Source organism: Equus przewalskii, chromosome 1 (genome assembly GCF_037783145.1).
Source record: "Equus przewalskii isolate Varuska chromosome 1, EquPr2, whole genome shotgun sequence".
Classification (NCBI taxonomy): Eukaryota; Metazoa; Chordata; class Mammalia; order Perissodactyla; family Equidae; genus Equus; species Equus przewalskii.
Window position 1 is genome coordinate 41372292 of NC_091831.1, and position 27922 is coordinate 41400213.

At 40.0% G+C, this 27922-nt stretch overlaps 1 protein-coding gene across 36 annotated transcripts in view; it reads left to right on the forward strand.

The window, feature by feature from the left end:
- SGMS1 (sphingomyelin synthase 1) overlaps positions 1 to 27726 on the forward strand; it is a 279683-nt gene extending 251957 nt beyond the window's left edge. For all 36 annotated transcript variants that reach the window (XM_070562136.1, XM_070562104.1, XM_008518428.2 and 33 more), the window contains 4 exons: positions 5473 to 5590; positions 21325 to 21478; positions 25146 to 25312; positions 26005 to 27726. In XM_070562136.1, coding sequence (XP_070418237.1) covers positions 5473 to 5590; positions 21325 to 21478; positions 25146 to 25312; positions 26005 to 26184 — 619 coding nt within the window. In that variant the 3' untranslated portion in view covers positions 26185 to 27726. The remainder of the gene's footprint in view (positions 1 to 5472; positions 5591 to 21324; positions 21479 to 25145; positions 25313 to 26004) is intronic.
- Positions 27727 to 27922: the final 196 nt, after the last annotated feature.

Sequence of the window (27922 nt, forward strand, 5' to 3'; positions counted from 1 at the left end):
GAAACAAAGTTCTGAAGTGATTTGGAGGATGAAGTGAGTCGGCTTGTGCAGAGGTGGTATTTGAGATAAATAGATAGGATTATAGCCAACAGGATAATGGGAGTGGCCAGGGAAAGAGATTTACCGGCAAAAGCTAGAAACTGGAGTTTTAGGGAACAATGAGTAGCTCCTTTTGCGGAGGACAGTGGGATTCATGTCTCCAAGATAAGACAGATAATGTAGCTTGGGGTCCTGTTGAGGGAGCTATGAGGGCAGTTGGCTCTTCAGTGGCAGTGGTGAGCAGTTGTCACAATCCAGGGAATCCAAAGGTTAGTAGCAAGGAATTAAAAGGAGGAAAACAGATTTAAGAACCTCTTGGGAGTTGGCTTCAACAGAGGGTGTTAATAGGAGGTGGGGCTATGAAGAAATTAGAGGCATAAGATAGCACCAGGGAACTTCTTTAGAGCAGGTGGCCTCTCAGAGACCTGAATGGCAAGCAGTGTTGTAGAAGTCCAGGCAGAGGGAATGGCTGACACAAGGCAGGAGGGACTTTGCGTGATGTGTTCAAAGACTGCCAAGGGCATCGGACTGAAGCTGTAGTCCAGAGAGTGATGGGAAGAGTGGCAGGAGGTGAGGTTGGAGAGGTGGCTGCATCATCTAGGGCTTCATGGGCTTGGTGAAGGATTTGGATTTTATTCAAAATATATTTAGCAACCATTGGAGGGTCTTAAAGAACACATTCTGTTTAACTTTTTCAAAAAAGCAATTCTAGCTGCTCTATGTAGAATAGGTTTTAGGGAGGCTCAAGTGGAATTAGGGACAACAGGTAGAAGGTTATTAAGAAGTTCAGGTGAGAAGGAATGTTGGGAAGTGGATGGTATTTCAGAATGACTGTTAAACGTGGGGAGTAGTAAGTAAATCTCACCGGGCACACAGTGTGCAGACAATGATGAAAAGTGACATGTTTAATGGTGGATATCTAGGATTTTTTCAGCACTTCAATAACTAATATAGTTATTAAATTATTATCAGAATGCGTATTTTGTAGAGTTCTGGGTCAATATGAAATATGACATAAAATGCTAACAGTGAAAAATCGAGTTAAATAGATTTTGGATTAAGTAACTTAAATGTGATAGGATATTGGCTCATCTATAGGTACACAGCAGTGTAGTCTCAAAATAACATTGGGATTTCTAACACAATTCGAAGCAATTTCCTGAATCTTAGTGTCTTGTGTAATAGATTTATATTTCCACTTAAACTCTCTGAACCACAATTTCCCCATCTGTAAAATAAGGATCATAGCATTGCAGGTTGTTTTAAGAACTAAATGGCACAGAATTTGGCATAGAGGAGAAATTTGGCAAAACCCTAGCTGCTCCTGATAACACCCTGGGAAATAACCTCAATAGTGTTTCTCTTATTCATAAGAAAGAGGCATCCTTTTCCTCCTTTTGTTGACGAGGAAGCTAATTTCCAAGGAAGTTAATTGGGATGGTCCAGGTCATGAAGTGAGTCCTTGTAGAGCTAACATCTCTATAAAGACACGCTCAGGGACGCCTCGTCCATGTTGCACATGCAGTCGTCCCCCCTTATTTGCTGTTTTGCTTTCCGCGGTTTCAGTTGCCCTCAGTCAACTGTGGTCTGAAAATGTTAAATGGAAGATTCCAGAAATAAACAACTCATAAGTTTTAAATTGCTGTCGTTCTAAGTAGTGTGATGAAATCTCGTGCTGTCCCACCCAGGACTTGACCCATCCCTTTGTCTAGTGCATCCACTCTGTACACACTTAGTCAATGAGCAGCCATCTAGGTTATCAGATCGGCTGTCGAGATCGAAGTGCTTGTGTTCAGGTAATCCTTATTTTACTTAATAATGGCCACAAAGCACAAGAGTAGTGATGGTAATTCGGATATGCCAAAGAGAAGCCGGAAAGTGCTCTCTTTAAGTGAAAAGGTGAAAATTCTTGATTTAATAAGGTAAAAAAAAACCATATGCTGAGGTTGGTAAGGTCTACAGTGACTTTTATTGCAGTATATTGTTATAATTGTTCTATTTTATTATTAGTTATTATTGTTAATCTCTTACTGTGCCGAATTTATAAATTAAACTTTATCATAGGTATGTGTAGGAAAAAACGTGGTGTGTAGAGAGAGAGAGTTCACTACTGTCCAAGGTTTCAGGCACCCACTGGGGGTCTTGGAATGTATCCCCTGCAGATAAAGGGGGACTGTTCAGGGACCTGAATCTTCACTGGCCTCCGTGATTGCTCCAGAGATGTGGGCCCGCCTGATTCTGTGTTACCGTCACGTGTGCTCTCCCACTCGTTTATTGCCTCCGAGTTTTGGATTGTTGCTTGGTTCTGCTATGTTCCAATATCTGTTTGTTTCTAAAAGCCAGTAGCTTCCACAAAGAGCCTGCAGGCCAGTTCTGAGCGCTGAATGAATTGTGTATGTCTTCTAGCTATGGATTAGTTGAAAAAGATAACCAAAGAACTTTCCAGTGTTTTAATTCTACTTTCTAGTATATTAATTTCTTTCATCATCATTCCTTTAGAATTTTAGACCATTGTACCAAATACCAAAAACAATCTAGTGCTCCTATTTTAAGCCTAATTTGGTAATATTTAATCAGGTTCTGAGCACTTTTTCCTTTTTAAATACCGTTGTTAAAGAGTTTAATAAAGTCATCTGCACTAGACATAGCATGCTATTCTAACAAATATTAATAATTATAAAATATTAACACTTTCTTCATATTTTCTAATAACCAAATTTAACAACTATGTTTTCCTTTTCTCTCAGAGAAAGTAGTTATGAGCCAGTTACTTAAATACTTGGGAGAAGAATAGATAACCATGACCCAAATACAAGTGTCTGTGAAGTGACAGTCATTGCAAAGTGTGAACAGATGAGAAAGAGTTCTTTCCAACATGAAAGGAGAGATCTATCCCATAGGAGAAGAGCACCATTGTGCTTTTGAGAATTATAACCTGTATCTTGTTCTTGGCATTAGCTAAATCTCTAGTAGTATATCATTAACGTTTCTTCTGTAGCTTTTTTGTTGCATTGTTACATTTTTAACCATTTTAAACCTTTTTTTTTTTAAACACATCTTAAACTTTTAAGCCTTTAAGTAAGTAAGAATTCTAATGTGTGAAGTTCTTTGATTAAGGAAATAAATGCTTAAAGTGCATGTAATTCTTTGAAACACTTTTATAGCCTGCTTTTTAAAGTTTATGGTAGGAGATCCTTGTTTAACATTACACATTGAAGATATTGTAAGCTTAATTTCAGAAAGATTAAGTAAATGCCAAAGATCAGAAGATTCTTGTAAACAGCCACTTCCAACTTGTCACCTTGTTAACATTGACGAATTCACATGGATAAAGTCATTTGCCTTTTTTCCTTCAAGTCAAATAGTAAATGTGACTGAATCTTCAATGTTTATTACTTTTAAAATATTTTTTAAAGGATTTGTTTTTTCTCATGCTTTATCATTTTTTCACACACTTCATTCTCAGATAATTATGAAACCCTTTCACTGCTACTCATATGTGACTCAAGTTTGAGATACGGAAATAGTTATTGATGTGTTTGTATGTATGTGTGTGTATGTGTCTTTTGTGTACCATAAAACAATCAGACAAAATGATTTTAAGGTAACGTTCTTTACCAAAATCAAGTGATAACACTCAATTTCTTTGTTTTTCTTCCTCTAAAGAGATTAACAGATCTAGACTTAACAATTTTCTCTCTTGGATGTTTCTCGTATAGTTCAAGCGAAGTTGCAGGTAATTTCTATTTGAGCAGGATGGCTAGAGAGGGCATTTTGTTTTTAAGAAAGATGGCTGTTAACATGTTACAATATAAAATTCACTTTAGTATTTCAAGTATTCTTGGTAAGACATTTATAGGTTGGTATTATTCTCTAGTATTCTCCCTCTTTATATTGTTTAACTATATTGTGCTTTCATCATACTTGAAGTTAGAAGCGCTCTCCTTTTCTAGAGAGCTTTGTGCTGAATAAATTCTCATCTTTGAAGGTGACCTACAGAGCTTTACTAAGAAGAAATAAGATGGCCTCTATAGTAAGCAATTCTGACCTAGTTTCTGAAATCTGGGTAAGGAGACAACAGACCCAAACTCTACCCATTCAACCTAAGTAACTTACATGAACTATGCAGTTATGAAGGAAATGCTAATATAGTTGCATGGGTTGTTTTTTAATTAATTTTTAATTAATTAAGTTAAATTAAATTTCTTCATTCCTCTTGTTAAAACAAAAAATACAAATGATACAAATTCTCTTCCAACTACCACACTTGATAAGAATATCTATCCTGCATAAAAATAAAGCTGTACTACACAATTATAAAGTGATCAGATGTTCAGTGTTCTCAGAGGAAAGCCTGTCCATGGTTTCTAAATTTTTTTTTTGTACATGTAACTCAGGTTGCCCCAGGCAAGGAAAAACTTGATCTCCCCAAGTTGGGAAAGAGGAGACCCACAGAGCTGTGATGCTGGCCTGTGGTAGAGCAGGATAGAAGTAGAGAGGGAAAGAACATTCTTGTCCAAGGATACACTGAAGTTTGCACAACTTAATTTAATTAAAGTACACATATGTGGAATTTGTTGTTCAGAGAAGCTGTCAAACTCAATATACATGTTCACATGTAAATATCAAATAATTTCAGGTTCATTAGAATCACTAATCAACTTGACATGGAAAAGATTTCTATTTCTAATTCTTGCTTGTTTTGTTTTTCATCCGTATAAGCTATACATTCGATGGCTACCATTGTGCATGCGTGGCAGGGATTTTCCATACGTTATTTCTACATGTTATTAGCCCTGCTTTCCATATTAGGAAACTGAGACTGAGAGATGTCAGTAGCCTATCCCGCAGCCACATAGTTAGTAAGCAGAGAGGGAGATGCGAGTCAGATGCTGTCATTCAGACAGGTCTTTTTCTTGGCATTGTGCTTCCTCAGAGATGAGCTCAGAGAATCAGTTTCTGGGATGTACAAGTAAAATTGTTTAATGTTGTTGGCTCATTAAGTGTCAGAAAAGTTCTGAATTCTCATTTTAATGTCATTTTAATTTTCTGAACGTCTTCCTCTTTATGACAGAAAAGACACTCTCTAAATGTTTAACCACAGGTACTGAGTGGGCCCTGAGCAATCAGAACGGGACCCACTTGTACATCAGTTGAATGTCAACTCAGGTTTAAGGTCTAACGAAGCCTAATTAATAGCAATGTAGAGCATTTTAAACTCTTTTGGCTAGTTAATACTAAAAAAAAGAAAAAGCTCACAGCCTCATTCTCAAAATCCTCACCTTAAACTGCTGTTTGCGACAGTTATTCTGATTTCAAACTCTCAAGTAGTTTTGGGGGTTGGTTGGTTGGTTGGGTCATTAAAAAACTTCAAGTAAATGAACCTGTGGAATTGCATGACTGAGTGTCTGCCCTGTTTTTCCCTTCTTCTAGGTCTATTATTAGCAGAAGATTTTTCTGCATAGTTGGCACGCTGTACCTGTATCGGTGTATTACAATGTATGTAACTACACTCCCAGTACCTGGTATGCATTTCAACTGCTCTCCGAAGGTAAACCATTCCTCACTGTCGTTTCCCTTTTTGTTCGTTTCTCCTCTTGCCCAGGGGTCCTTTGACTAAAGCCAAAGGTGGAAATTTCTTCAGAATATAGTCAAGTCCCTTTACCCTCTTCTGGGAATGTTACTAAGCAGTATGGCGAGGTGGCCCCACCCTTGTCAGAATTTCCAGGCCTTGCCAGTGCTTCCCAGCTAAGGAGATATGTGGTCTAGTTAGTGTGCTGGAAGCAGTTAAGCTTTGTGTGTGGGTGTAGCTCTTTGGTTTCCTGCCAAACTTTTAAAATATCATTCGCTCCCTTGACACAGATCCAAAAGCTTTTATGTGCTTTTTCCCTCTGTTAGATGGAAAGTTCAGTTTCAAATGATATTTTGTTCCTTCTTTCTATTAATCCCTACGGTGGTACTCCGTAACAGCAGAGCAAGAGACACTATTCCTGTCTCCTTGCACCCTCCTCCCAGCCAAACGAACACTACTCTCTGAAGGTACATTTTGCCATATTGATCTTCTCTAGTAGCGTAGAAACCTTTCTTTAAAATAAACTTCATTCCTCTCTTATTGCCTCTAGCTTTCCATCAGATTCATGTAAAACTCCTTACCCAAAAACTTTACCTTGGAATGATTTCAACTAGGGAGATTGTTGGACCTTTAAGAAATAATTAGCTTTAGTTTTAAAAATGTTTGCCTACCTTAAAGCTCTGTAATGCAATCAGAAGTAGAAGAGGCTAGTTTCCTTGATTTGGTTGGAGAAAATGTGGAATACTATGATGTGTTTGGAATCATTTCTTTGCACTGCACTTGTGCTGGTGAAACACCCATACCCTTTCAATTTCATCTCTTTGTACTTTTGTTCCTTCCAGAAGAGAGATTCTCTCTGCTAGAACCTTGAAAGAGGGCTGAAAAATTCACTTTGGATTTTTAACGTGATGTCTTTATTGTTTGAAATTTTGGCTCTCTTTAGGTTTTTTGCTTGCTGTGGTCCCACTTCCTTCTTAGACTTACATATGTGCTCAGAGAGGTAGCTAGTTTCTTTCTTCACTCTTCCGTTTTTGCTACAGCCTATTTCCTTAACTCTGGAGAAGCCATCATAAAGAATGAATGGTCCCACTGTTCCACTGTCTCTATCAGCAGTCCTGCCTCCCTGCACCTTCTATCTTGTTCTTTCTTCCACCCTTCCAAAGAAACCAGCCTGATGTCTTTATCCTCTATAAAAACTCTCAAGCACTTGCCTGCAGCTCCTGGGTTATAGGAAATATCTTGTTATCATCGAAGATTAATGATGTAGACTGTCGCTGGGAGGCCGGCTTGATAAGGAATATGTTCTCAGTAGTAGGCTGATGGTTTAGGACATTCACCTAAATTTAGTTCATCTCCTTGAAAAAAAAGTCTGTCTGTGCTTTGGGAAATTTCTCCACCAAGGAACATGTCATGCTGATTTAGGTGGCTGTGCGATCTGGCCAAGCACACGTTGAAGATGGATCCAACACTGTGGCATCCTGCTGTGTAGCCTTTCTTCCTAGTCGGTTCTAGCCTTGTTTCTTCAGGATTTCTGCAGCTCCACCCAGTTGCCCGCAAACCTGAGCCTGAGTCATCAGCGTATCTAACCAAGATCTTGTGGCTAAAAATAGCTTAGGGGTTTTCTTGGTAAAGGCAGAAATAATGGCAGAAACTGCACAAAAAGCAAACCTAAGCTATTCCAAAAAATTAAAATGGATGTTCCCTGGTGGGGCATAACCCACAGTGCCAGTTTCCAAGAACCCAACCCTTCCCATCCCCCGTACACCAACAAAAACAAGTTCACAAGAGTGAAAACAACAAACAAACAAAAAACCAAACCCAAACATGTCACTCATTTATTGTGAGAAATCCTGACTAGAGCCATCATTCTGCAACAGTCTTCTGGAAATTAGAATCTTTAAAATAAACTATACAAGAGAGGATGAAACATTAGCACACCTTAGCACAAATTGTTAGTTAAAACTCATTAAATGTATTACTTCTTTTGTAGGACAGGGCTTTTAGAAGAAAGAATTCAGAAAACAGTTTTCTATTCTGACAGTTTTCACATGTATCCCAAAATAAAGAAACTAGTGTAAGGAACCTCCATATACCCAACATCCAGATTCAGTAATTATCAAGATTTGCTACATTTACTTCATCTACCTTTTGTTATTCTTTTTGAAGTATTTTAAAAACGAATCCCAAGGGCTGGCCCGGTGACTCGGTGGTGGAGTTCTCACGTTCCGCTTTGGCGGCCTGGGGTTTGCCCGTTCTGATCCTGGGTGTGGACCTACGTGCTGCTTGTTGAGCCCTGCGTGGCAGGTGTCCCACATAAAATAGAGGGAGATGGGCACAGGTGTGAGCTCAGGGCCAGTCTTCCTCAGCTCAAAATTTTGGACGTCTCATTGCATAACGTCAGTGCTGTTCGTACATTCAACACAGTTAACAGTAATTCTTTGCTGTTGGTAATTACCAGTTCTTGGAATATGTTGTTAGCTTAAAAACGTTCACACCCTCTTTTTTTTAATTTGGTTTTTATAAATTAGGATCCAAAGTCTTTACATTACATTTAGTTGTTCTGTCTCTTAAGTCTCTGTTTCTAGAGCAGCTCTTTCTCCTTTTTTCTTTGTTTTTAATCTCATTGGTAACTTGTAGAGATCAGGTCAGTTGTCCTGCAGAATACCCCACGTTCTGGATTTATCTGTTTGGTTTTTTGTAATGTCAATTAACATTAAGTTCTTTCTCCTCCATATTCCCTCTAAGTAGAAAGTTGGCTCTGGAGACTTGATTCAATTCAGTTTTAATTTTTTGGCAAGAACACTTCACAGGTAAAACAGAATGATTTCTGAAGCCAGAAGAAGAGTTGGAAAAGGCCTTGAAGGCTTGGTTTATTGGCAAAACAAGGCTAAAGACACTTTTTATATCTGTCTTAAGGAGTTGTGAGGGTGAAAGAAGGCAGTACATAGGGGCTCTTTCGATATAAAACGCTGTACAGAAATAAGAAGAGAACTTGGTGTCGTCTTCACACTTCAACCCCTAGACTCATTTCTTCAGTGAAAACTTATTTAACAAACATGCATTAAGTACCTATTGTGTCTTAGGTACAAGAGTGCAAAGAATGAGCAAGGTAAGTATAAGTCCTTGCTTTGTGGAAGGCACCTTAAGATTACAAGTCCAAACTTGTACCTTACATAATAAATGTGTAAAATGCTGTAATGAGGATCTCAAGCTGAGCCACTGGCCTCAGGGGTGGAAAGGCAGAGACAGATTTAAGCAATATTTAAGTGACTGAATCAGTACAACTTGGTGTAATAGATTTAATGTAGGGAATGAGGATAGAAAGGAAAGATTTCAAAGGCACCTGGGTTTTACCATGGGGATAATTACAAGGTAAGGTAGGGAGGAAAAAGGAGTTAATGACTTTGGATTAAACAAATAGAGTTTGAGGTATTTACAAGATATCTAAGTGATGGTGTCCAGGAGAGTTAACAATATATGGGGTCAGAAGTTGAGGGAAAAACTAGAGCTAGAAATTAAATTTTTGTGATTCATCGTATTCTGGATAGTGTTAAAGTTGTGGGTCAGCATGAAAAGGCCAGAGACAGGACGTAAAATTACAGTGCTTCCAGCATTGGGCATTCCCTGATTTGAGACACCATTTGAGGCCTGTCAGTTGGGGGATACTCTCATAGTTACCGATCATCACTAAACTACAAGGGAAGAGAGGTGAGCTTTAGAATATGGCTTTCTGTTTAACATAGTCATGTGGTCTTAAACTTGGTTCCACCATCATATTAAACCCCACAGTTAGTATCCTTAATTCTTCCCTTAATGCCAATACTCAAAATATGTGGCTTCTAAGAAAAATGTTCCAATAAATATGCAGTAGTAATTATGAAGTTGGTTCTATTGTTCACTCATTTCATCGCAGTGTACTCTTCACTTCACAAATTGTAATACTTGGAGAAAGAATCATCGCAAGAAGTGATTAGGTGAGGAGGAAAAGTGGGCCTCCTATCAAAGGCTGCTACAATGATAAGCCACGGGAAAAAGTAGAAAGGGAAGGAGGCGTGTTCAGTTCCTAGATTAGGAGTTTCTGGGAAGCACTTGTCCTACGTCTCTATGTGTGCGGTGCAGGCATTACGTCACAGGCTGCCAAGTTTTCCATCCCTTCATTAGCCAGTGTCAAATCTCATCACAGCTTTTCTCCAAGGAGTGTGTGTATAAACCAGGAAACCACCTCTTATCATCTTGTTACAACTGTTTATGATTCCGGTAAAAAGAAAAAAAGGCAGAAACATGTGAGAATTTTTTAGTGTTCTAAGCTTTCTGTAAGAAAGTTTTTCTCCTAACAGTTTTAGTAAACTCCAAAAGGAAGAAAACCTACCCTAGTCCTCAGATACGCAGACCGCCTAATGCTAATGGAAGAGATGATTTATGCTGTTTTCAACTCTCATTTACATAATCATATGAGTTAATCTGGTGACTAAGCATTAAAGTGAGATCCATGTTTGGTTCTGTTTTATGGTCTCCATGGTGACCTTAGATTTGAAAACCTACGAAAAAAGAGACTAGTGTCACAGTGAGGGTACTTAGTTGGCTAATGCATTCATCTGACAAGGTGTTTTCAGTGAAATGATTCTCTTGAACTTGAAAGACATGTTTTTTGTTCCCCCACCCCCAACACACATGAACACAGCCCACTGTTGGACAAAGCTTATGTTTGGGTGGCATCTGGGGTTGATTGTTCAATGGAACAATGAAATACAAATGTGATAACAGAAAGGCCTTTGTATTCTCTTCTGCCACTGTCAGCTTTTCTGCACTGCAGAGATTAGGAAGATCAAAGCGCCTCCTTCAATTCACTGCTAAGCTGTGATATAGTAATCATCAGCCTCAAGGAACTCTTTTGTGGCACGAGTTCACTCTTACAAGGCAAAAGACTCATTGCTTTTTAGGATTTTATAAGCTGTTTTAGTTCATTCTTACATTCTCAGGTAGCAGCTGGAATATTCCAAGCTGCCCTCCACACTGACAAATTTTGATATTCCGATTAGCTCCTGCTAACCTGATCAGTATTTCAGAATATAGCTGTTGCAAAAATAGCGTCATGTCATCCTGTTGAATTGTGTGGAACTTCAATTGTCAGTGCTTGATTTTACCTATTTTTCTGCTTGCCTTCCAGTTTCTTATTGTCAGTATAATTTTCCTTTTTGTTCATTCTCCGTTTTTCCTATTAACCTGCACCATCACAAGTCTCTTCTTCACTTTACCATTTCTCTCTCCACTGTTCTGTTCCTTTTGCAGGGATAAGAAAGATAGGAAGCACTAAATCAGTTCTTTCTCTCTCTTAAAAAAATGATCTTTTTTCCATTTTAAAAGAAACTCCGTATTCATTATAGATACATTGAAAAAATACAAAAAGAGGAAAATTTTTACAGTCACTCATGGCCCTATCTATTGTTAATGCTTCAGTATATATATGTATTTTTTCTTTTGAGGAAGATTAGCCCTGAACTAACTACTGCCAGTCCTCCTCTTTTTGCTGAGGAAGACTGGCCCTGAGCTAACATCCGTGCCCATCCTCCTCTACTTTATATGTGGGATGCCTACCACAGCATGGCATGCCAAGCAGTGCCATGTCCGCACCTGGGATCCAAACCGGCGAACCCAGGGCCGCCAAGAAGCAGAATGTGTAAACTTAACCGCTGTGCCTGGGCTGGCCCCCTTTAGAATATTTTTCAGTCCATTATTTATGTGTATTTTTCTTACATACTTTTTTTTGAGGAAGAATCACTCTGAGTTAACATCTGCCGCCAATCCTCCTCTTTTTGCTGAGGAAGACTGGCCCTGAGCTAACATCTGTGCCCATCTTCCTCTACTTTATATGTGGGATGCATACTATAGCATGGCTTGACAAGTGGTGTGTAGGTCCACACCTGGGATCCAAACTGCTGAACCCCGGGCCACCGAAGTGGAATGTGCAAACTTATCTGCTGTGCTACTGGGCTGGCCCTCTTACATACTTCTTATCATGCTTTCTGTACAGTTATTCCTATCTCCTTATAGTTGACATTTGATATATGCATTTTACATGATTTTATAAAACTTGAACTTTCTAAGTGGTTTTCTTATTAAAAGGAAGACACCAGGGAGACTCACACTCCCAGATTGTAGATGTGACTTCTTTTTTTAAAAAAAACAGTGCGTAGGTCCACACCCAGGATCCAAACTGGTGAACCCTGGGCTGCCAAAGCAGAACATGCAAACTTGCCTTCTGCACCACCGGGCTGGCCCCAGATGTGACTTCTTTTGATAAACAAGGGGTTGCTTATTTCCTGAACAAACATTTCTGGACAACCTACCCTGTATGGCATAAATTTTGAGTATACACAAATATATCAGACAGGCACCCCCTCTTCTCACAAATGGGCATCCAGAAGCCATGACAGACATGTAACCCAACATATTCCTCTCTGACGTGTTCAGTCCTCCCTGTAATAGGCCTGTGGAGCTCAGTTGCCATGGAAGCACAGAAGAAGGTGCAAACTCTGCTGGGAGTGTTGGCTGCACTGAGGAGGTGCCATCTGAGCCAAGTCTCCAAAGGATGAGTAGGAGTTTGCCAAGCAGAATTGAAGAGAGGAAGAGTTTGCCAGGTGGAGAAAACAGAAAGGGTGTGAATGGGAGTCTGGGGAGCAGATGAAGTTAGATATGCCTGAGCAGGTGAGCCTCTGGGCTGAGTGGCAGAGATAAAGCCAGAAAGGCAAGTTGTGGGCAGATTTTAAGGCATCTGGCCACCCTTCTAAGGAATTTGGCCTTTGTCTAAGGAGGTTGGCCAAAGGAAGCCAAGAAGGGTTTTGACAGGAAGTTTTATGTGATCCTGTGTCTCTTAGAAAGATCTCTCCAGTGGTAGAGAAAGTAGGCTGTCTAGGGGAAGGAAGGAGGTAGACTTAGAGTGGTGCTGTACCTGTTTTGTGCCAGATATGATTCTAAATGTTTTGTTTCCATTTAATCCTCTCAACAGTGAGTGGGAGGAAATTGCACATGGTTCAGGGATGATTGACCTGACTCTTGTCTCACGGGTACTAATGGTACCAAGTTGCAGAGGCAAGAAGTTTGGCCACGTCTCTCTTCTTGGTACATCAAATGAGGGAGACAGTGACCCTGCTTTTGCGTACTTATCTGAATTAGAGGTGAGGAAAGCCTAGACTAGGGCAGAGAGGGCCATGTTTGGGAGACCATGGGAAGGCAGCAAAGATTTTTCTACATGGCAGCAGCCATCTAGTGTGAAGAGGTCACCAGAATCAGAAAGCATTCACTGAGGAATTCCAAAGAGCCTCTGAGATCACGGTGTATGACTTTCCATGAGGCATGATCCATTGTGTCAGAGTACAGGCAGGTGGACAATGGGATTTCATCCTGAGCAAGGGTTCCAGAGCTGCCCAGACACTACAGGCCAGTGGGTTCCATTCAAAAGCCATGTTGTCCTGCTTGAGAGGTTCCCACTGGCCATGTTTGAGACATTTTAAGCATCACAATGAAATGATGACAATAACTGATTGTAAAATATTAATAAAAAACATTTTAAAAATTAGTGTTGGAGGAGGAAAAAAGTCAACTAAAAGATTTAAAAGAAGTATTAGAAATAGAAAATCATTTTGCAACCACTATAGTAATAATTTAAGCAAGAGGCACCCATGAATGCTAAAGCATTGGGTGAAAGGTTAGAGACCATAAAATTTTACATAATTTCACAAGAATCACAAATTGCTCAGTAGAGAAATCTGGCAGACACTCCCGTAGCCAAATAATCAAACCAGTAGCAGGACAAATGATATCAGATGCTTTTGATTTGATGCACTGAAAAGGACACATCATTTCTGTAATATTCCTGCCAATAACATTTAACCTGAGTTTAATCGTAAGGAAACAGTCAGATAAAACCAAATTGAGGGACATTTTATAAAGAAACTAGACTGGACTCTTCAAAAATGTCAATATCATTGAAAGAGAGAGACAGAAACTGTAGTAGACTAAGAAAAATTAAGAGTATGAAAGCAGCCTCAGTGTGTATTCTCTGGTTGGGTCCTAGGTTGAGGGGAAAAAGCCATAAAGGACCTTGGTGAGACTTTGGGAAGTCTGAATGAGGATGAGTGTCAGCTGTGATGGTGTTGTCTCATTGTGCAGTTTCATGAGTGTGGTTACAGAAGAAAATGTCCTTGTTTTTACATTTAGGGGTGAAGTGTCATAATACATTCAGCTTATTCTCAAATGGTCCAGGAAAAAAAGAAAAAGAAAGGAGAAGCAAGTGTGGCAAATCGTTGAAGCAAATGTTAGCAAATTATGCTCTTGCTTAGATTTAGAAATTTTTACAGCAAAAATCTGAGTGATTTTCTTTTTCCCACTTTGTGACCAGATAGGCTAAAGGATCTCTCAACACTTAAAGCAAGTATACTTTTGTTAAAGGGAAATATTGCCTGACTGAAATACTGAATTTCTTTAAGGTGACAAATAAGTATATGGGTAAGTGGAAATCCATAGCTGACCTCTATTTAAGATTTTCTGAAGCCTTTGATAAATCTCCTTACTAGAGGCCATGAAAAAATGTAAAACTCTTGAAGAAGGGGAAGGAAGGCTGGTTTGGGATTTTATTTTTATTGTTGTTTTACAGCTGACGATTACTTACAGACTCCTCCCTGACCCCCCCTTCCCCCCAGAAAAAGCCTGCCTAGTATAGAAATTGATGGATACATTTGACAGTGGAGAGGTGCAGATAGCCAGATCCTTCAGAACTTAGTGGAGGGAAAAGTCTCTTTAAAAGTTCTGTACGTGAAGGGCTGGCCCCGTGGCCGAGTGGTTAAGTTCGCGCGCTCCGCTGCAGGCGGCCCAGTGTTTCGTTGGTTCGAATCCTGGGCACGGACATGGCACTGCTCATCAGACCACGCTGAGGCAGCGTCCCACATGCCACAACTAGAAGAACCCACAACGAAGAATACACAACTATGTACCGGGGGGCGTTGGGGAGAAAAAGGGAAAAAAAATAAATAAAAAAAAAATTTAAAAAAAAAAAAAAAAAAAAGTTGTGTATGTGAGTCCTGAGAGGGTGTGCATAGTGAAATCTCTCTACTTCAGATCCATTCAAGTGGAGATAATATTTGTACATGAAACTAAATCTTTCCAGGACTGAAATGATTACCATCTGGAGGAAGAGTTCAGAAAGGTCTCTTGTGATCACAGATTAGCATCTGTCAGGGCTGTGTGTTTAAAGAGGACCATCCAGATTTCACTTGTCGAAGTGCTAGGCGTTGGGTTCTAGGCAATGAGTTCTCACTTAAGGCCCCCCCCCCACCCCCCAAAAAAGATTGACCTAACTTGGTAATTGTAACACTGTCTTAAATTTATATAACACTTTGTAATTTTAGTAGTCACTTTTACAAACATTATCTCGTTTTGGTTGGTGAGAGTTGAGGATAAGGAAGTATTGTTCTTGCTGTTTTACCAATGAGAGAACTGAAGCTAGAGTGGGCCAAATGGTTTGTCCAGGGCCACGTAGATAGTGAACCCAATACTGGGGTTTGGGGTTGGATTTGTGCTCATTGTTTCACCTGTGAAAGTAAACTCGGCAGCCTTTGTGACATCCCTCCAACCCAGCACAATATAAAGCGAGGAAAGTTCAAATCAAGTTTCAAACCCTTAAGAAGGCATAAAATGTGCAAATTTTTTGAGAAAGATTTCCATGAAAATAGCTTTTATAGAAATGGAGAACTTTGATTTAAATGGAAAACACACTTATGAAAAATAGATCATTAGTAACTAATCAATAAATATTCTTTTTAGCTATTCAGCTATGTTTAAATGACCTATATAAAATGGATTATATTTCATTAGAACAACAACCAAAAAAGTGAACCTGGAGACATTGTCCACCCTTTGTCATTTGGGGAGGTATTTGCAATATCAGCAGGCTCGCTCCGGGGACCCAAAGGCAAGATTGTTTAGGTGAGAGGAGACATGTGGGTCTGATCCCAACTGAGTCACTGCTTGAAACAGAGAATATTCATTGAACCACCTTCCCTGGGGGAGCTTCAAGGTCACACTAAAGGACACCTTCATGACTCATATTCTGAAGTATCCATCATTGGTTAGGAGGGCTACGTGCCAGCTGAAATTTAGCAAGTGGTGTAGTTTTGTTGTTTGGGGCCTTAGTCACTTGGAGGGGTTGAGGTTAATTGGGAGACCGCAGTGTGTAGCGTGTTTCTCAGCTGCAAGCTGCTCAGCATATGGATCAACAGGGACTCCACTGATCCTTCTGCGCCCTGCTGCTTGTTTCCCTTAGCAGCTCTCATCTGTGGTCTGGGTGTTTAAGAGCAGCTTTCTTGGCACGTCCTGGATGATAGTGAATTTTCTGTTTTGGAGGAAGATTGTTCTTCCGGAACAAGATAGCACTTATTTGTCCTAGTGGTAGTAGGTAGATTCATTGACTAAATGAATGAGTCCTTCGAGAGACACCTGTCTGAATGAGTCACTCGAGAGACACCTGGCTGTTCTCGTTTGTTGGAATGGGGTGTGAGAGCATACCATCACCTCTGTAAGGCACCTGGGCTGCTCAAGGAGAAGTCACTTATTATGGATCCAGTTCCTGGTTTATGCAAGCTTGTGAGGGACTGGTAGTGCATGGGTAGGATATAGTTTTGCAGATCATACGTACATGGAGTCAGAGAACTTGTGTCCCATTCCCAGGGGACCCAGGATGGCGTTAGGACCTGCCTTGCTGATTTATCAGGGCTGCTATAAGATGAAGCATTGGTAAGGGGCAAGGATTATATTAAATAGCTTGTCTACTCTTTGGCACTCACTTTCACCGCTTTCATCAAAATTATACCAAAGCCATTGATTTATGTAGCATTATTTGTTGAGTTTTGGTTCCAGGTTCTCCCTCTCCTTCCGGTAGGAGGAGAGGCAGTGAATGTCCCTGCTCTTCAAATGCAGTTAAGAGAAAAGGCAAGTGTGCTTGGTCATCTGCAAACTGAATGATGGCGAACAGACTATCATCAGCACATTGTGTTATCCAGCAGTGAGAAAATACTTGGGGAACCCAGTTTTTTAATAACCAGAGATTCACTGGTTCTGAGCGTACTGCAGTGCTCCATCTTAGTCAGAAGCCTCTCCCGCCTTCTGCTCTCAATTTCTTTCCCACTGAACGCAACCAAAAAACACTGGACAGGATGGACCTTGAAAATGTTAGCAGGCAGATTGGGAAGGACACTAAAATGGGAAGTATGAAAGATCCAGCCTTGAGTTTCCTGTTTCTTCTTCTTTTTTCTCCTATGTCTCCTGCCTGCACTCAACCTAAATCCCACAAATGCAGAGCTCCAAGAGAATCCCTCTTTCTTGCCCAAGGAGCAGGAAGGGAAGTCTCCAGGAGGTTGAGACTGGCAGAAATCCTGCCACTTGCCACGCAAACCTATTAACACGTAGTGTGTACATTCTGGACTTTTTCTGTGCATATTTATGAAAACATAATTATACCACTTTGGCTTTTTCCTTAGAAGAAAATGTTTATAATATAAATGTACTAGACAATCACTGTAAACTTCTTTTTTGATCATTTATGAGGCAGTTAAAGCCTAGTTCAGTGCATTTGAATCACCTCAGATTCTGGTTCAGTAGGTGCTGAGCAGACACCAATGGCCGACTCCTGGTGTTGCCAGTCCCTCCCTGGCCCAGGCTTTGAATAGCAAGGGAACAGTTATTTAACAATTTCCACTGAGGTTGTTTCCGGTTTGTTGCTTTTGTAAAGAATGTTGCAGTAGGATATTTGTACATAAGCTCTTCTCGTGTTGGGGATCGTTTCTTTGAGGTGGACTCTGAGAAGCAGTGGAACTGAGTCAGAGGTTATGCTGTTTAGATTGCTGGTCAATAGTAATGATCATTCTTGCAGAGGAGTTTGCCCATGGTAATTAATATATTACTCCCCAACTTGTAGATGAGGAAATCGAGGCTTAGAATGGTCTGACTGCCGAGGCTCACACAGCTAATTGGTAGAAGAGGTGTGATTTTAGCCCAGTACAATGCCACGGATCTTTTGAAACAGGCTTGTCTACCTGCCCCCCATTGGCTATCTTTTTTAGCTTTGCTAATTTGATATGGGAAAAAAGTGAGCTCGTATTCATGTTAATTTTTATTTCTAGTGGTTAATAGAGTCTGTGCTTTCAGCTGGTCACATCCTTTGTCCTTTGATAAATTTTGTTTCCTAAGCTGGTCTTACTTTACTTGATTTATATGTGCTGTGTACATGATAAAGATGTCACCTTGTTTCTGCTCCAATTGCTTTGTAATTTGTCTTTTACTTTGTGTGCTTTCTTTAAACGTAATTAAAATTTTTTTATGTGGCTGTAACCATCCTTACCTCTTTCCCACAAAGCTTAAAGAGACTTTCCCCTTGGAGAGGTTTCACAAACGTGGAAAGATATTTTAAAAAGAAAGCTTAAGGAGTTTTAAGGGCACTTGTATGAAATGCAGCGTTAATTTGGGGCTGTCTTTCTTCAGTGCCGGGTTTGCTTCCTGATTTCTCCCTCCCCCCTCCCCTACACATGCAGTTTCCCCACAAACGTTTTCCTGCTAAAATGGGAGGGAAAATTATGGAGTGATGGTGTCTGAGAATATGATTTATGGTTTTCAAAACACAGAGGGGATTTTGGAAGGACAATTTGAAATCATGTAAAATGAAGAGCTCGCTAAGCTTCTTGCCATCGTTTTCTTCTGTATATGAACCATTGTTATGACAGAACCAGAGCAGACCTTCCATTTAAAACCTTAGAAGTTTTTGTCATGTTTATACATGCATGCAACTTAAAAAACAAAAGGTTCTTCACGACTTGTTATGAAAGACACAGTCCTCTAACCGTAACCCTCCGGCAGCCCGCTTTCCTACCCTCTCAACTCATAACTTAATCTTGTGACTCAGATTTGTTTAACTGCATCTTTAACTTAACTGAATCTATTTACCTTCATGTCCTTAAATCTTTTTACAGATTTTTTTGTTTATGTTTCCCCTCAGGTCTCTAAGTGACTTGGCAGTATTTTTTCTTTATAATAGCTAATATAGGCAGGTCGCTACTACTGACTTCCTGTTGTAGAGGGCTGGGGTTAGTATCTTCCTGTCCTGTCGCCCCCGCCACCAGCTTGCAGGTTCTGTGCCTTTTCCTTCCTTTCTCCCCCTTCCCCCACCATCCCGTTACATGCATTCACACTTCTTGCCTGTCTTCCTAGTGTAGTTTTCTGTCCTTGATTTTGCTCTATATTCAGTGCTTATGCTGTTACAGTTTTGTAAATGCTATTCACAGGCAAGCCATGTAGTTTCCTATAATTACTTTTCCTTTTCTCCACAGTATTTTATTTCCTGTAGAGTTAGGAATTGGCTTGCTTTGTGCTTTATTAGTTTTCTGTGTGCTTATTCATTACCCCCAAGTTGTGATCTTCTCAATGCAGTCAGAGGCGCTGGGTCTCCTTGAAGGCGACTCTCCAGAGCTCTGACTCGCCCATCAGGGCTGCGCACTTTCTAAGACTCCTGCATGGCTGTTTGGCTCCCCCTTCATTGGCCATCTAGCAAATCCTGTTTCTTCATTTTTCTGTTTACTCCTTAGCTTTGTAGAGCATATCCTTTATAATTTCCTGAAAAAGAACACATAGGTGGTAATTATTTCAAATTTTGTATATATGAAAATGGTTTTAGTTTATCCTTAGTTTATGCATAGTTAATAATATGGCCAGGTATAGAAGTCTAAGTTGGAAATCATTTTCTTTCAGTATTCAGAGGCATTTTTCCAAACCTCTGTTTTCCAGTGTTGCTTTTGAAAAAGTCTGGTTCTTGATCCTTCATCTGAAGCTGATTTTTAATCTCTGGAGGCTTTAGGGTTTCTTCTTTGTCCCCAGTTTCTGAAATTCCATGATACCAAGTCCTGCTGTGTAGATGTTTCCTTCTATTGAGCTGGGCATTCAGTGATCCCTTTGAATTTGGGAAATCATATCCTCTGTGTGATATGTTCAACCTGCCATCCTTAACTAGAAATCTTGATAAATTATAATGAAATATATATTTCCCAAAGCCTGGCATATTATCAGTTAAATGTTAAAAAGGGATCATGATGATTAAATTGGCCAATAAGAATTTAAAAGAGTGCTGACAAGCATAAAATGTAAACAGTCACACATTTCATTTGACGGAGCAAATAAAAGTTGCAGTGAGTGAGTTGTTCAAGCCATTATTACTCTGGTATCCAGCCCAGACTTGTGGCAGAGACAGGTAGATTTATGCTTAAACTTTTTTCACTCTTACTAATAGGAAAAACATGCAGTTCTACCCACGTAATTTCACAAGAATGAAGGTACATCCTATCCATCCCTTGTTTTAATTTGGTCTCCAAAAATCACATACCAAAAGATATTTGTGTGTTTGTCCCAACCTCCAGCTGCTTTACCTAAGTCAATGGAACTGTTGTCCTCTAGGCCAAGCATGCAAAAATATAGCTGTCAGTTTCCCCTAGAGATTTAAATTTGCTATTCTCCCAAATGGCAGTTATAGAAGTAAGTTAATCAGTCAGTCTTTCTGCGTCAGTTTAATAAAAAAACTGGGTAAACATCTACTGAAAAGTGCTAGCATCTAAGGAAAGTTCTGAAGCCACATGTTTCATCTCTCGGACCATATTCTTTCCAAGGGCTGCCCAAGGAATGGTAGATGTTGAGTGGGTAAACTTCATCATGGGGGATTTTATGTGTCTTAGTAGAAGCTTGTAAAGCAAAAACACTCCTGCATGTCTCCTCTACTCTTAATAACGACGCTGAACACACAGTGACCAGATGTGTGCGGGTTTCCCCCACATCAAGCAATTCTCCAACTTTCCTTAATCAGTTCTGACACTGTCTACTTGGAGATAGTGTCAGATCCCACAGATTAAGGGCTCAGTCTCACACTGACCGCCCTCCCACTTTGGACGCCAATCACAGTCCAGATTTCACCTGTGTTTCTGACCAACCTGCTATCAGTCAGAGGTTCCCATGACCCCCTCCTCTGGTTCAGTCAATTTGCCAGAGTGGCAAACATGTTACTTACTAGATTGTTAGTATATTATAAAAGAGTAACTCAGGAAGAGCCAGATGGAAAAGATGCATAGGGCATGGCATGTGGGAAGCAGCACACAGCTTCCATGCCCTCTCTGGGGTGCTCTGCTCTCCCCGTATCTCTACATATTCACCAACCAGGAAGCTCTCTGAACCTCGTCCTTTTGGATTTGTGTGGAGGCTTCATTATGCAGGCATGTTTGATCGAGTCTTTGGCCATTGGTAATTACCTCAACCTCCAGCCCATCTCCCCTCCCCGGAGGTGGGGGACAAGTGGGACTGAAAGTTCCAACCTTCTCATCATTTGGTTGACTCTTCTGGCAACCAGCCCCCGTCCTTAGGGGCTTCTTGAAAGATACCCCATTAACATGAACTCAAGTGTGGTTGAAAGGGACTAGTTATGAACAGCAGAAGACACTTTTTATTTGTCTCTTCACTTAGGAAATTCCAAAGGTTTTAGAAGCTCTGTGCCAGCAACAAGGACAAAGACCAAATAGATATTTCTCATTATACATCACAATATCACAAAGCCTAATTCGTAGTATAAATAGTAATCATAGAAAACTTGAATGTGGGCTCGTGATGAATATTGTTTTCTCTTTTCCCACCAGCTTTTTGGAGACTGGGAAGCCCAACTGCGGAGAATAATGAAGCTCATTGCTGGCGGCGGCCTGTCCATTACCGGCTCTCACAACATGTGTGGGGACTATCTGTACAGCGGCCACACAGTCATGCTCACACTCACCTACTTATTTATCAAAGAGTGTAAGTCTCAAACAGCCTTCCAGTAGAATTTCCTCACCTGCCATTTCCCACGGTCCCTGGAAAGTCTGTGGAAATAAGAGTGGAGGCCTCAGGAGGAGAGTACCTCATCTCACCACCATGCCTGGGTTCAGCAGGCACCCAGGGAAATATTTGTGGGAGGAAGTAACTGCTGTGCTTGACAGGAGTGTTTACTCAGGTGTCAACTGTAGTATTTGCGGTGTTTCACAGCTGCTGAAAGGAGCCAGAAGGAAATCTCATAAGTACACAAAAATAGAGTGTCAGGCCTGATTGGATGATGGAAGATCATGTGTTCACTCAGTAGCCATTTTTCTAAGCACCTGGCAGGAAGCTGAGGGTACAGTGGTGGGTCAGTCATCTCTGCCCTCTTAGAGGCCCTGGGCTCAGGGACACTAAATGAGGCAGGCACTAAATGGGAAATTTACTTTAAAAAATATGCTTAAATAGGGGGCCGGGCCAGTGGTGAGTGGTTAAGTTCGTGCACTCTGCTTCGGTGGCCTGGGGTTTATAAGTTCAGATCCTGGGCAGACCTAGCACTGCACATGAAGCCATGCTGTGGCAGCATCCCACATAAAATAGAGGAAGATTAGCATAGATGCTAGCTCAGCGACAATCTTCTTCCAGCAGAAAGAGAAGGATTGGCAACAGATGTTAGCTCAGGGCCAGTCTTCCTCACACACACACAAATATACATATATATATATTTTTTTTTAATGTTTTATTATGAAACACAAACATTGGTATTATAGATACCCCTGTGCACTGCTCAGATTTAACATATATTAGCATTTCCCGTATCTGTTTCAGATAACCCTTTGAAAAAGCAAGTGAAATGTTAATATGTGATTAAAGCCTTTCATCCCTTCCCCCTCCCATTGTCCTGTACTATTTCCATGCATGTTTTTGTTCTTAAGTATCATTGTTTTCTGGTTTTTAAAATTTACATAAATGATATTGTGCTACATATAATCTTTCGTCACTTTTCTCTCAAATTATGTTTTTGAGACATGAGACTCTGGTTCATTTTAATTGCTGTTAGTATTTCAATACTCTAAACAAACCACAGATTGCTTATTCATTTTTCCTACTGGTAGAAAATTCAGTTGACCTCCATATTTTACTGTTACAAGCAGTCTCAATGAGCATTATAGAAGCATTTTCCATGAAGAGCGACAAGTAAACCACACTGCTGGTACCACAGAGGAGGGACACACATCACAGTCTAGAGATGTCTTGGGAGCATGTGGCACCTTATGGAAGTTTAGTCTGGTTAGCATTCAGAGCGGGGGTAATAATGAGAAATGACAATGAACTGGTAAGAAGGAACCAGATCATGAAGTGTGCCTTAAGCCACCAGAAGGAGTCTGAACTTGCATCTCACAGAGATGAGGTGCCCATTGAAGGGTTGTAACCAGTGGGGCAGTGTCAGCATCCTTGTCCTTTATAGAGGGAGAAACTGCTCTGACAGCAGCTTGCAGGATAGATGGGGGAGGGGCAAGATTGGGGACCAGGAGAAAAGTTAGGAGGCTGGCTGCTGCTGTAATCCAGGAAACAGATGATGACAGCCCAAACTACCCTGATGGCATTGGGAATGGAGAGAGTGGAGGGAACTGAGAGGGATTAACAAAGAAGGGTCAACAGATAACAAGATTGTGGGGTCCAGTAGACAGCTGGTGGATTAAAGGGTGAAAGCCCAGTTTTGGTCTTAAAACACTGAGATAGGAAACAGGAGGAGAGAGGATGCACTTCAGGGCACTGAGAGAGAGAAGGGAAAGTAGATGTTCTTCTGCTTGTACTTAGTATGTGACCAAACAGAGAATTCTAACAATGTCTATTCAGAATTGTCAGGGCATGATCCAGCCCTTGGACTGGCCTGATGCCAACAGCCCTGGAGGAGGGATTCCTGCCCTCTGCTGGTTGGTACCTGAAATCCTTTAATGGGGTTAAGCCTTATCCTTCTTGAAGATAAAGCCATGTGCCATATTGGGAAACTCAGAAGATTTGGGTCACAAACTCTGATTTTTTAATCCTGGTGCTATCACTTACTAGCTCTGTGACCTAGGAAAAACCTTTAACCTCTCTAAGTCTTAGATTCCTCATCTTTAGAATGAGATGCTGATAGCTACTTAATGGGTGAGGGAGAGGTGGTAAAAATTAAAATAGATGGCGTATGTGAACACTGATAATAGAGCTGCATGGAGGGTGGATGGTAGCCACTATTGGTTGTTGTATTGTTAAGGTATCAAATACAAATTTTCCTGGGAATGGAGTCTGGAGCCCTATACATACACTAAGACCCCTCCCCTGACCATTCACTCCATTTAAAATTGCAAGCCACCCTTCCCCCTTCTGATCCTGCTTAGTGTGTTCGACTTTTATTTTTCCATAGCAACAATGCCTTCTAACATAGTGTATAATTTAGTTATTTATTATGATTATTGTTTATTGTCTCTGTTCGATACTAGGAAGGGATCTCCCCACAAAGACAGGCTCTTTGCCTATTTTGTACATTGATCTGAGTACCTAGAACACTTCCTGTCCTGGGCACATACATAGATGCTCAATAAATATTGGCTGAATGAATGACCAATTCCTGGACTCCTTGAGAATCGAATAAAAGCCTGAACTTTCTTCCGTGGGGTGGGGAGGGTAGATCACATTCAAACAATATTTTTGCCTGAAATTTCAGACCCTCTGAAGCCCATCTATTGAGAATACAAAGTAGGAAGTCTGCACTAATGGAGATTTTATGCTTCCCTCAGGTGACTTCCCAAATGGAGGTACAGACAGGTATTTGTCTGACACTGCCCTACCGTTGGGAATGCACTTGGACTGGAATTCTCAGGCATTTGCATTCTCTCTTACTTGTATGTGAGAAATGGAAATCTCAAAGACTTTCAGATCAGTGTATGGTTGCAGACCTTGGAAAGCAAATAGGACAGTTAGATCAATTATAATTGCTTAGTCCATGTATAAGGCTCTGTAGACCACGAGGTGTTAATTTTTGTATAGAGCATTAACTCTAAATTATTTACAGGTAAATTTAGTTAAATGTTAGCAGATATTTGTTTTTTTTAATGGAGCATGATGCATTAACCTGTCCTAATTTGACCTTTCAAACTATACTTAATGGGGCCGGCCCTGTGGCCGAGTGGTTAAGTTCATGCGCTCTGCTTCGGCGGCCCAGGGTTTCACCAGTTTGGATCCTGGGCGTGGACCTGGCACCGCTCATCAGGCCACGGTGAGGTGGTGTCCCACATGCCACAACTAGAAGGACCCACAACTAAAAAAAAGATATACAACTATATACTGGGGGGATTTGGGGAGAAAAAAAAAAAGATTGGCAACAGTTGTTAGCTCAGGTGCCAATCTAAAAATAAAGGAAAAAAAACTATATTTATGATTATATGACTCAAGTAACAGCTAAATATGTATTACTATTGCTAGTAAAATCGCTTTGTAAAATAAGCTGCTTTCATTCTAACCTTGGTTACAGATAAACTAAAGCCTTAAATTTGCTAGCACAAGAGATCTGTTTTCAGAAGGAGAGACTCAAGGTAACTGGATTCAGAAGTAGCAGTAGAGGTGTGATTGGGTGTGCTAGTGCTACCTGAGTAATGGGACTGTTGCAAATTTCTCCTCTTTTCAGATTCCCCTAGACGACTCTGGTGGTATCACTGGATTTGCTGGCTTCTCAGCGTGGTTGGAATCTTCTGTATTCTCTTAGCGCATGACCACTACACTGTGGACGTGGTGGTGGCGTATTACATCACCACGAGACTCTTCTGGTGGTACCACACTATGGCCAATCAGCAAGTGAGTTTTCGCCCATTTGATTTTAGTTTCTCTTGCCCCTGACCTGGTGTTGATGGCGTGGCAAGAGGGAGAGTTGAAAGAATCCATAGACATCTTAGATTTCTCTTTCCTTAAGGAGTAGTCAGCTAAGATGATGTTGTCTTCTGCTGCTGATCCACTTCAGAATCAAAAACGAACAAGAGATGTGTTAATATAATGACATGGGAGATTACATCCTTCTAGAACAAGTGTCATACTCATTGTCCCTGAAAAATATTTTCTAAACTGTGCCCACCTATTGTTTAATTTGCATTTCTACCCTCTTCTCCCTACCCTTGGCCCCTCATCAAGCTTAATACTTAACATCTAATAGTTAAGTCTGTCCATTTTCATCATAGATGAGTGAGTAACTAAAAAACTGAGGTATTTATTTATAGATAAGAGATTGAGTAAGCCACAAGTTCTCCTTGCGTTCCCGGAATTGGAGCTGTTTTTCTACTAGTGTGTGGCCCCGTTTGCAGATGAGTGCAGAGTGTAGAATGATGGTGTGAGTGGGTAGATGTGGGGCCAGTCTGGGGTCCTTTGTGAACTTTAATATGGAAAATATTTTAACTTAAAGTGAAAGATGATGAGAAGAGTGTGTTTGTTCCTTTTGGGGATGGAGCAAGTAATTGTTCTTCCTGACTTTGTTTTTCCTTTCTTTGTTATCTTAGGTGCTAAAAGAAGCTTCGCAGATGAACCTCCTGGCCAGGGTGTGGTGGTACAGGCCATTTCAGTACTTTGAAAAGAATGTCCAAGGAATCGTACCTCGATCTTACCATTGGCCCTTCCCCTGGCCAGTAGTGCACCTTGGTAGGCAAGTTAAATACAGCCGGTTGGTGAATGACACATAACAGCTGTACAAAGTGGGGGAAAGAGGAACTGTCCCAAGTGCTAAGAACTCCATGAGAGAAGATGCCATAAAATAAACACCTCCCTAATCCTATTATCTTTCAGCGGTTACCTTGACTTAACCTATTGAGTTACCTGGTCAGCACTGTGATCTTTTTTTCTCTCCAAAGGACCTGCGTTGGACAACAATAAAGAAAATTTAACCTATCATGCACTGTATACATTTCCTGTTCATAAGTTTGGGATTTACATAACCCGCAGCCACCATGTTCCTTTGTATATGATGCAACAGCATAAATGTAAGCTTTTATATCATAAGTTCTGGTCTTTCCAGTCACATCTGGAAATAAGCGTATTATTTTCTTGGGAAAACATACTTTTCATATCTCTTGCCCCAAAGATTGGGCTGTAAGCCATTTTCTAGCAAATGTCTCTATGAAGGTTTCTAAGTACCTGAATGGGGTTCGATTCTGAAATCTTTCTACTTGTTGCACCGATATTCAAATAAAAATGACAGACACAGAAAGGTTTGGTAACTTTGGGTTTTGTAAAATCAGCAGAGACAGTGTGTCAAAAAGTGCAAAAAAAAAAAAGATTCTGTTATAAAGTGATTTTCTAAGTATTTCCTAGCTTTATTTTTCAAAATGATGTTATGAAAACCAAATTTGAAGATTTTTACATGTCAAAGAGAAGAGGGTTAAAATTTAAAAATGCTTCTTGGGAGAGAAATTTGTCTATGTTTCTAGTGCCTTTCTTGTCTTGATTGTATGGTCAGTAGGCAATCTTAAATGTTTTTATTTAAAATAAAGTATTCCATGAAAATATAACTGTATGTATACACTACTAAATTTTGCATTTATAGCTAAATTAAATCAGAAGACTGCTTATGGTTTTTAAATTGCTCTGAATTAAAGAATGAGAGTTAATTAGAAAGTCAGAGCCTGTTCCCATATTGTGAGCAGGTGGCAATGACATGTACCACTTAAATTATTTTATCTATTTGGTAGTTCGATTTTATCTATACAATGAAAACAGCCATGAAGACTTTTTTTTTTAAAAGAGAGTTTTGAAAATGATCACTTAACTAAAACTTGAAAGCTATAAATTAGTTATCCATACTCTCATGACAATTTTGTTGGTGAACAACAAAAAGAGATCTATTTCTTTAAAATATATTTGTGCAGAAACTGCATGTAATTCTAAGTTTTACTCCTAACATAAGTATGTTTGGGGAAGTATTCTATTCTATACTTGCCAATGTGGAGAACAAAATAGTTTTTTAAGAATGAAGAAGTATATATATCCATTCTGTATTTTACGTGCAGCAGAATTATCTTCCGTAGGGTTTTTTTGTGTATTCACAAGGTGATATTTGTATTGTACAACAATAATGGTGAAGGAAATAAAAAGGCTTTTAAAATTTTGTTTGTTTTAAATCTTTGTAAAGTTACTATTCCAGAGAGTATACTGATATCTTAACAGCTTACCTAGATCATAAATTAATCAAAATGCACTTTTTAATAAAAACTGATACTTAAAATAAATGGCTCTTATTTCTAATGTGTTCACATTCGTCACAAAAGTTGTAAATGGAGTCATTAAAGCAAGATGAAAACGTGAGTTTCAGAATTTCTTTACTGAGTTTATTTGACATGGGGCCTTAATAATCATGCTTCTCTTTCCTTGAGATTCTTTAAAATGTGCTCTACTCTTCAGTGACCTGCAGATTGAGTGTATTTT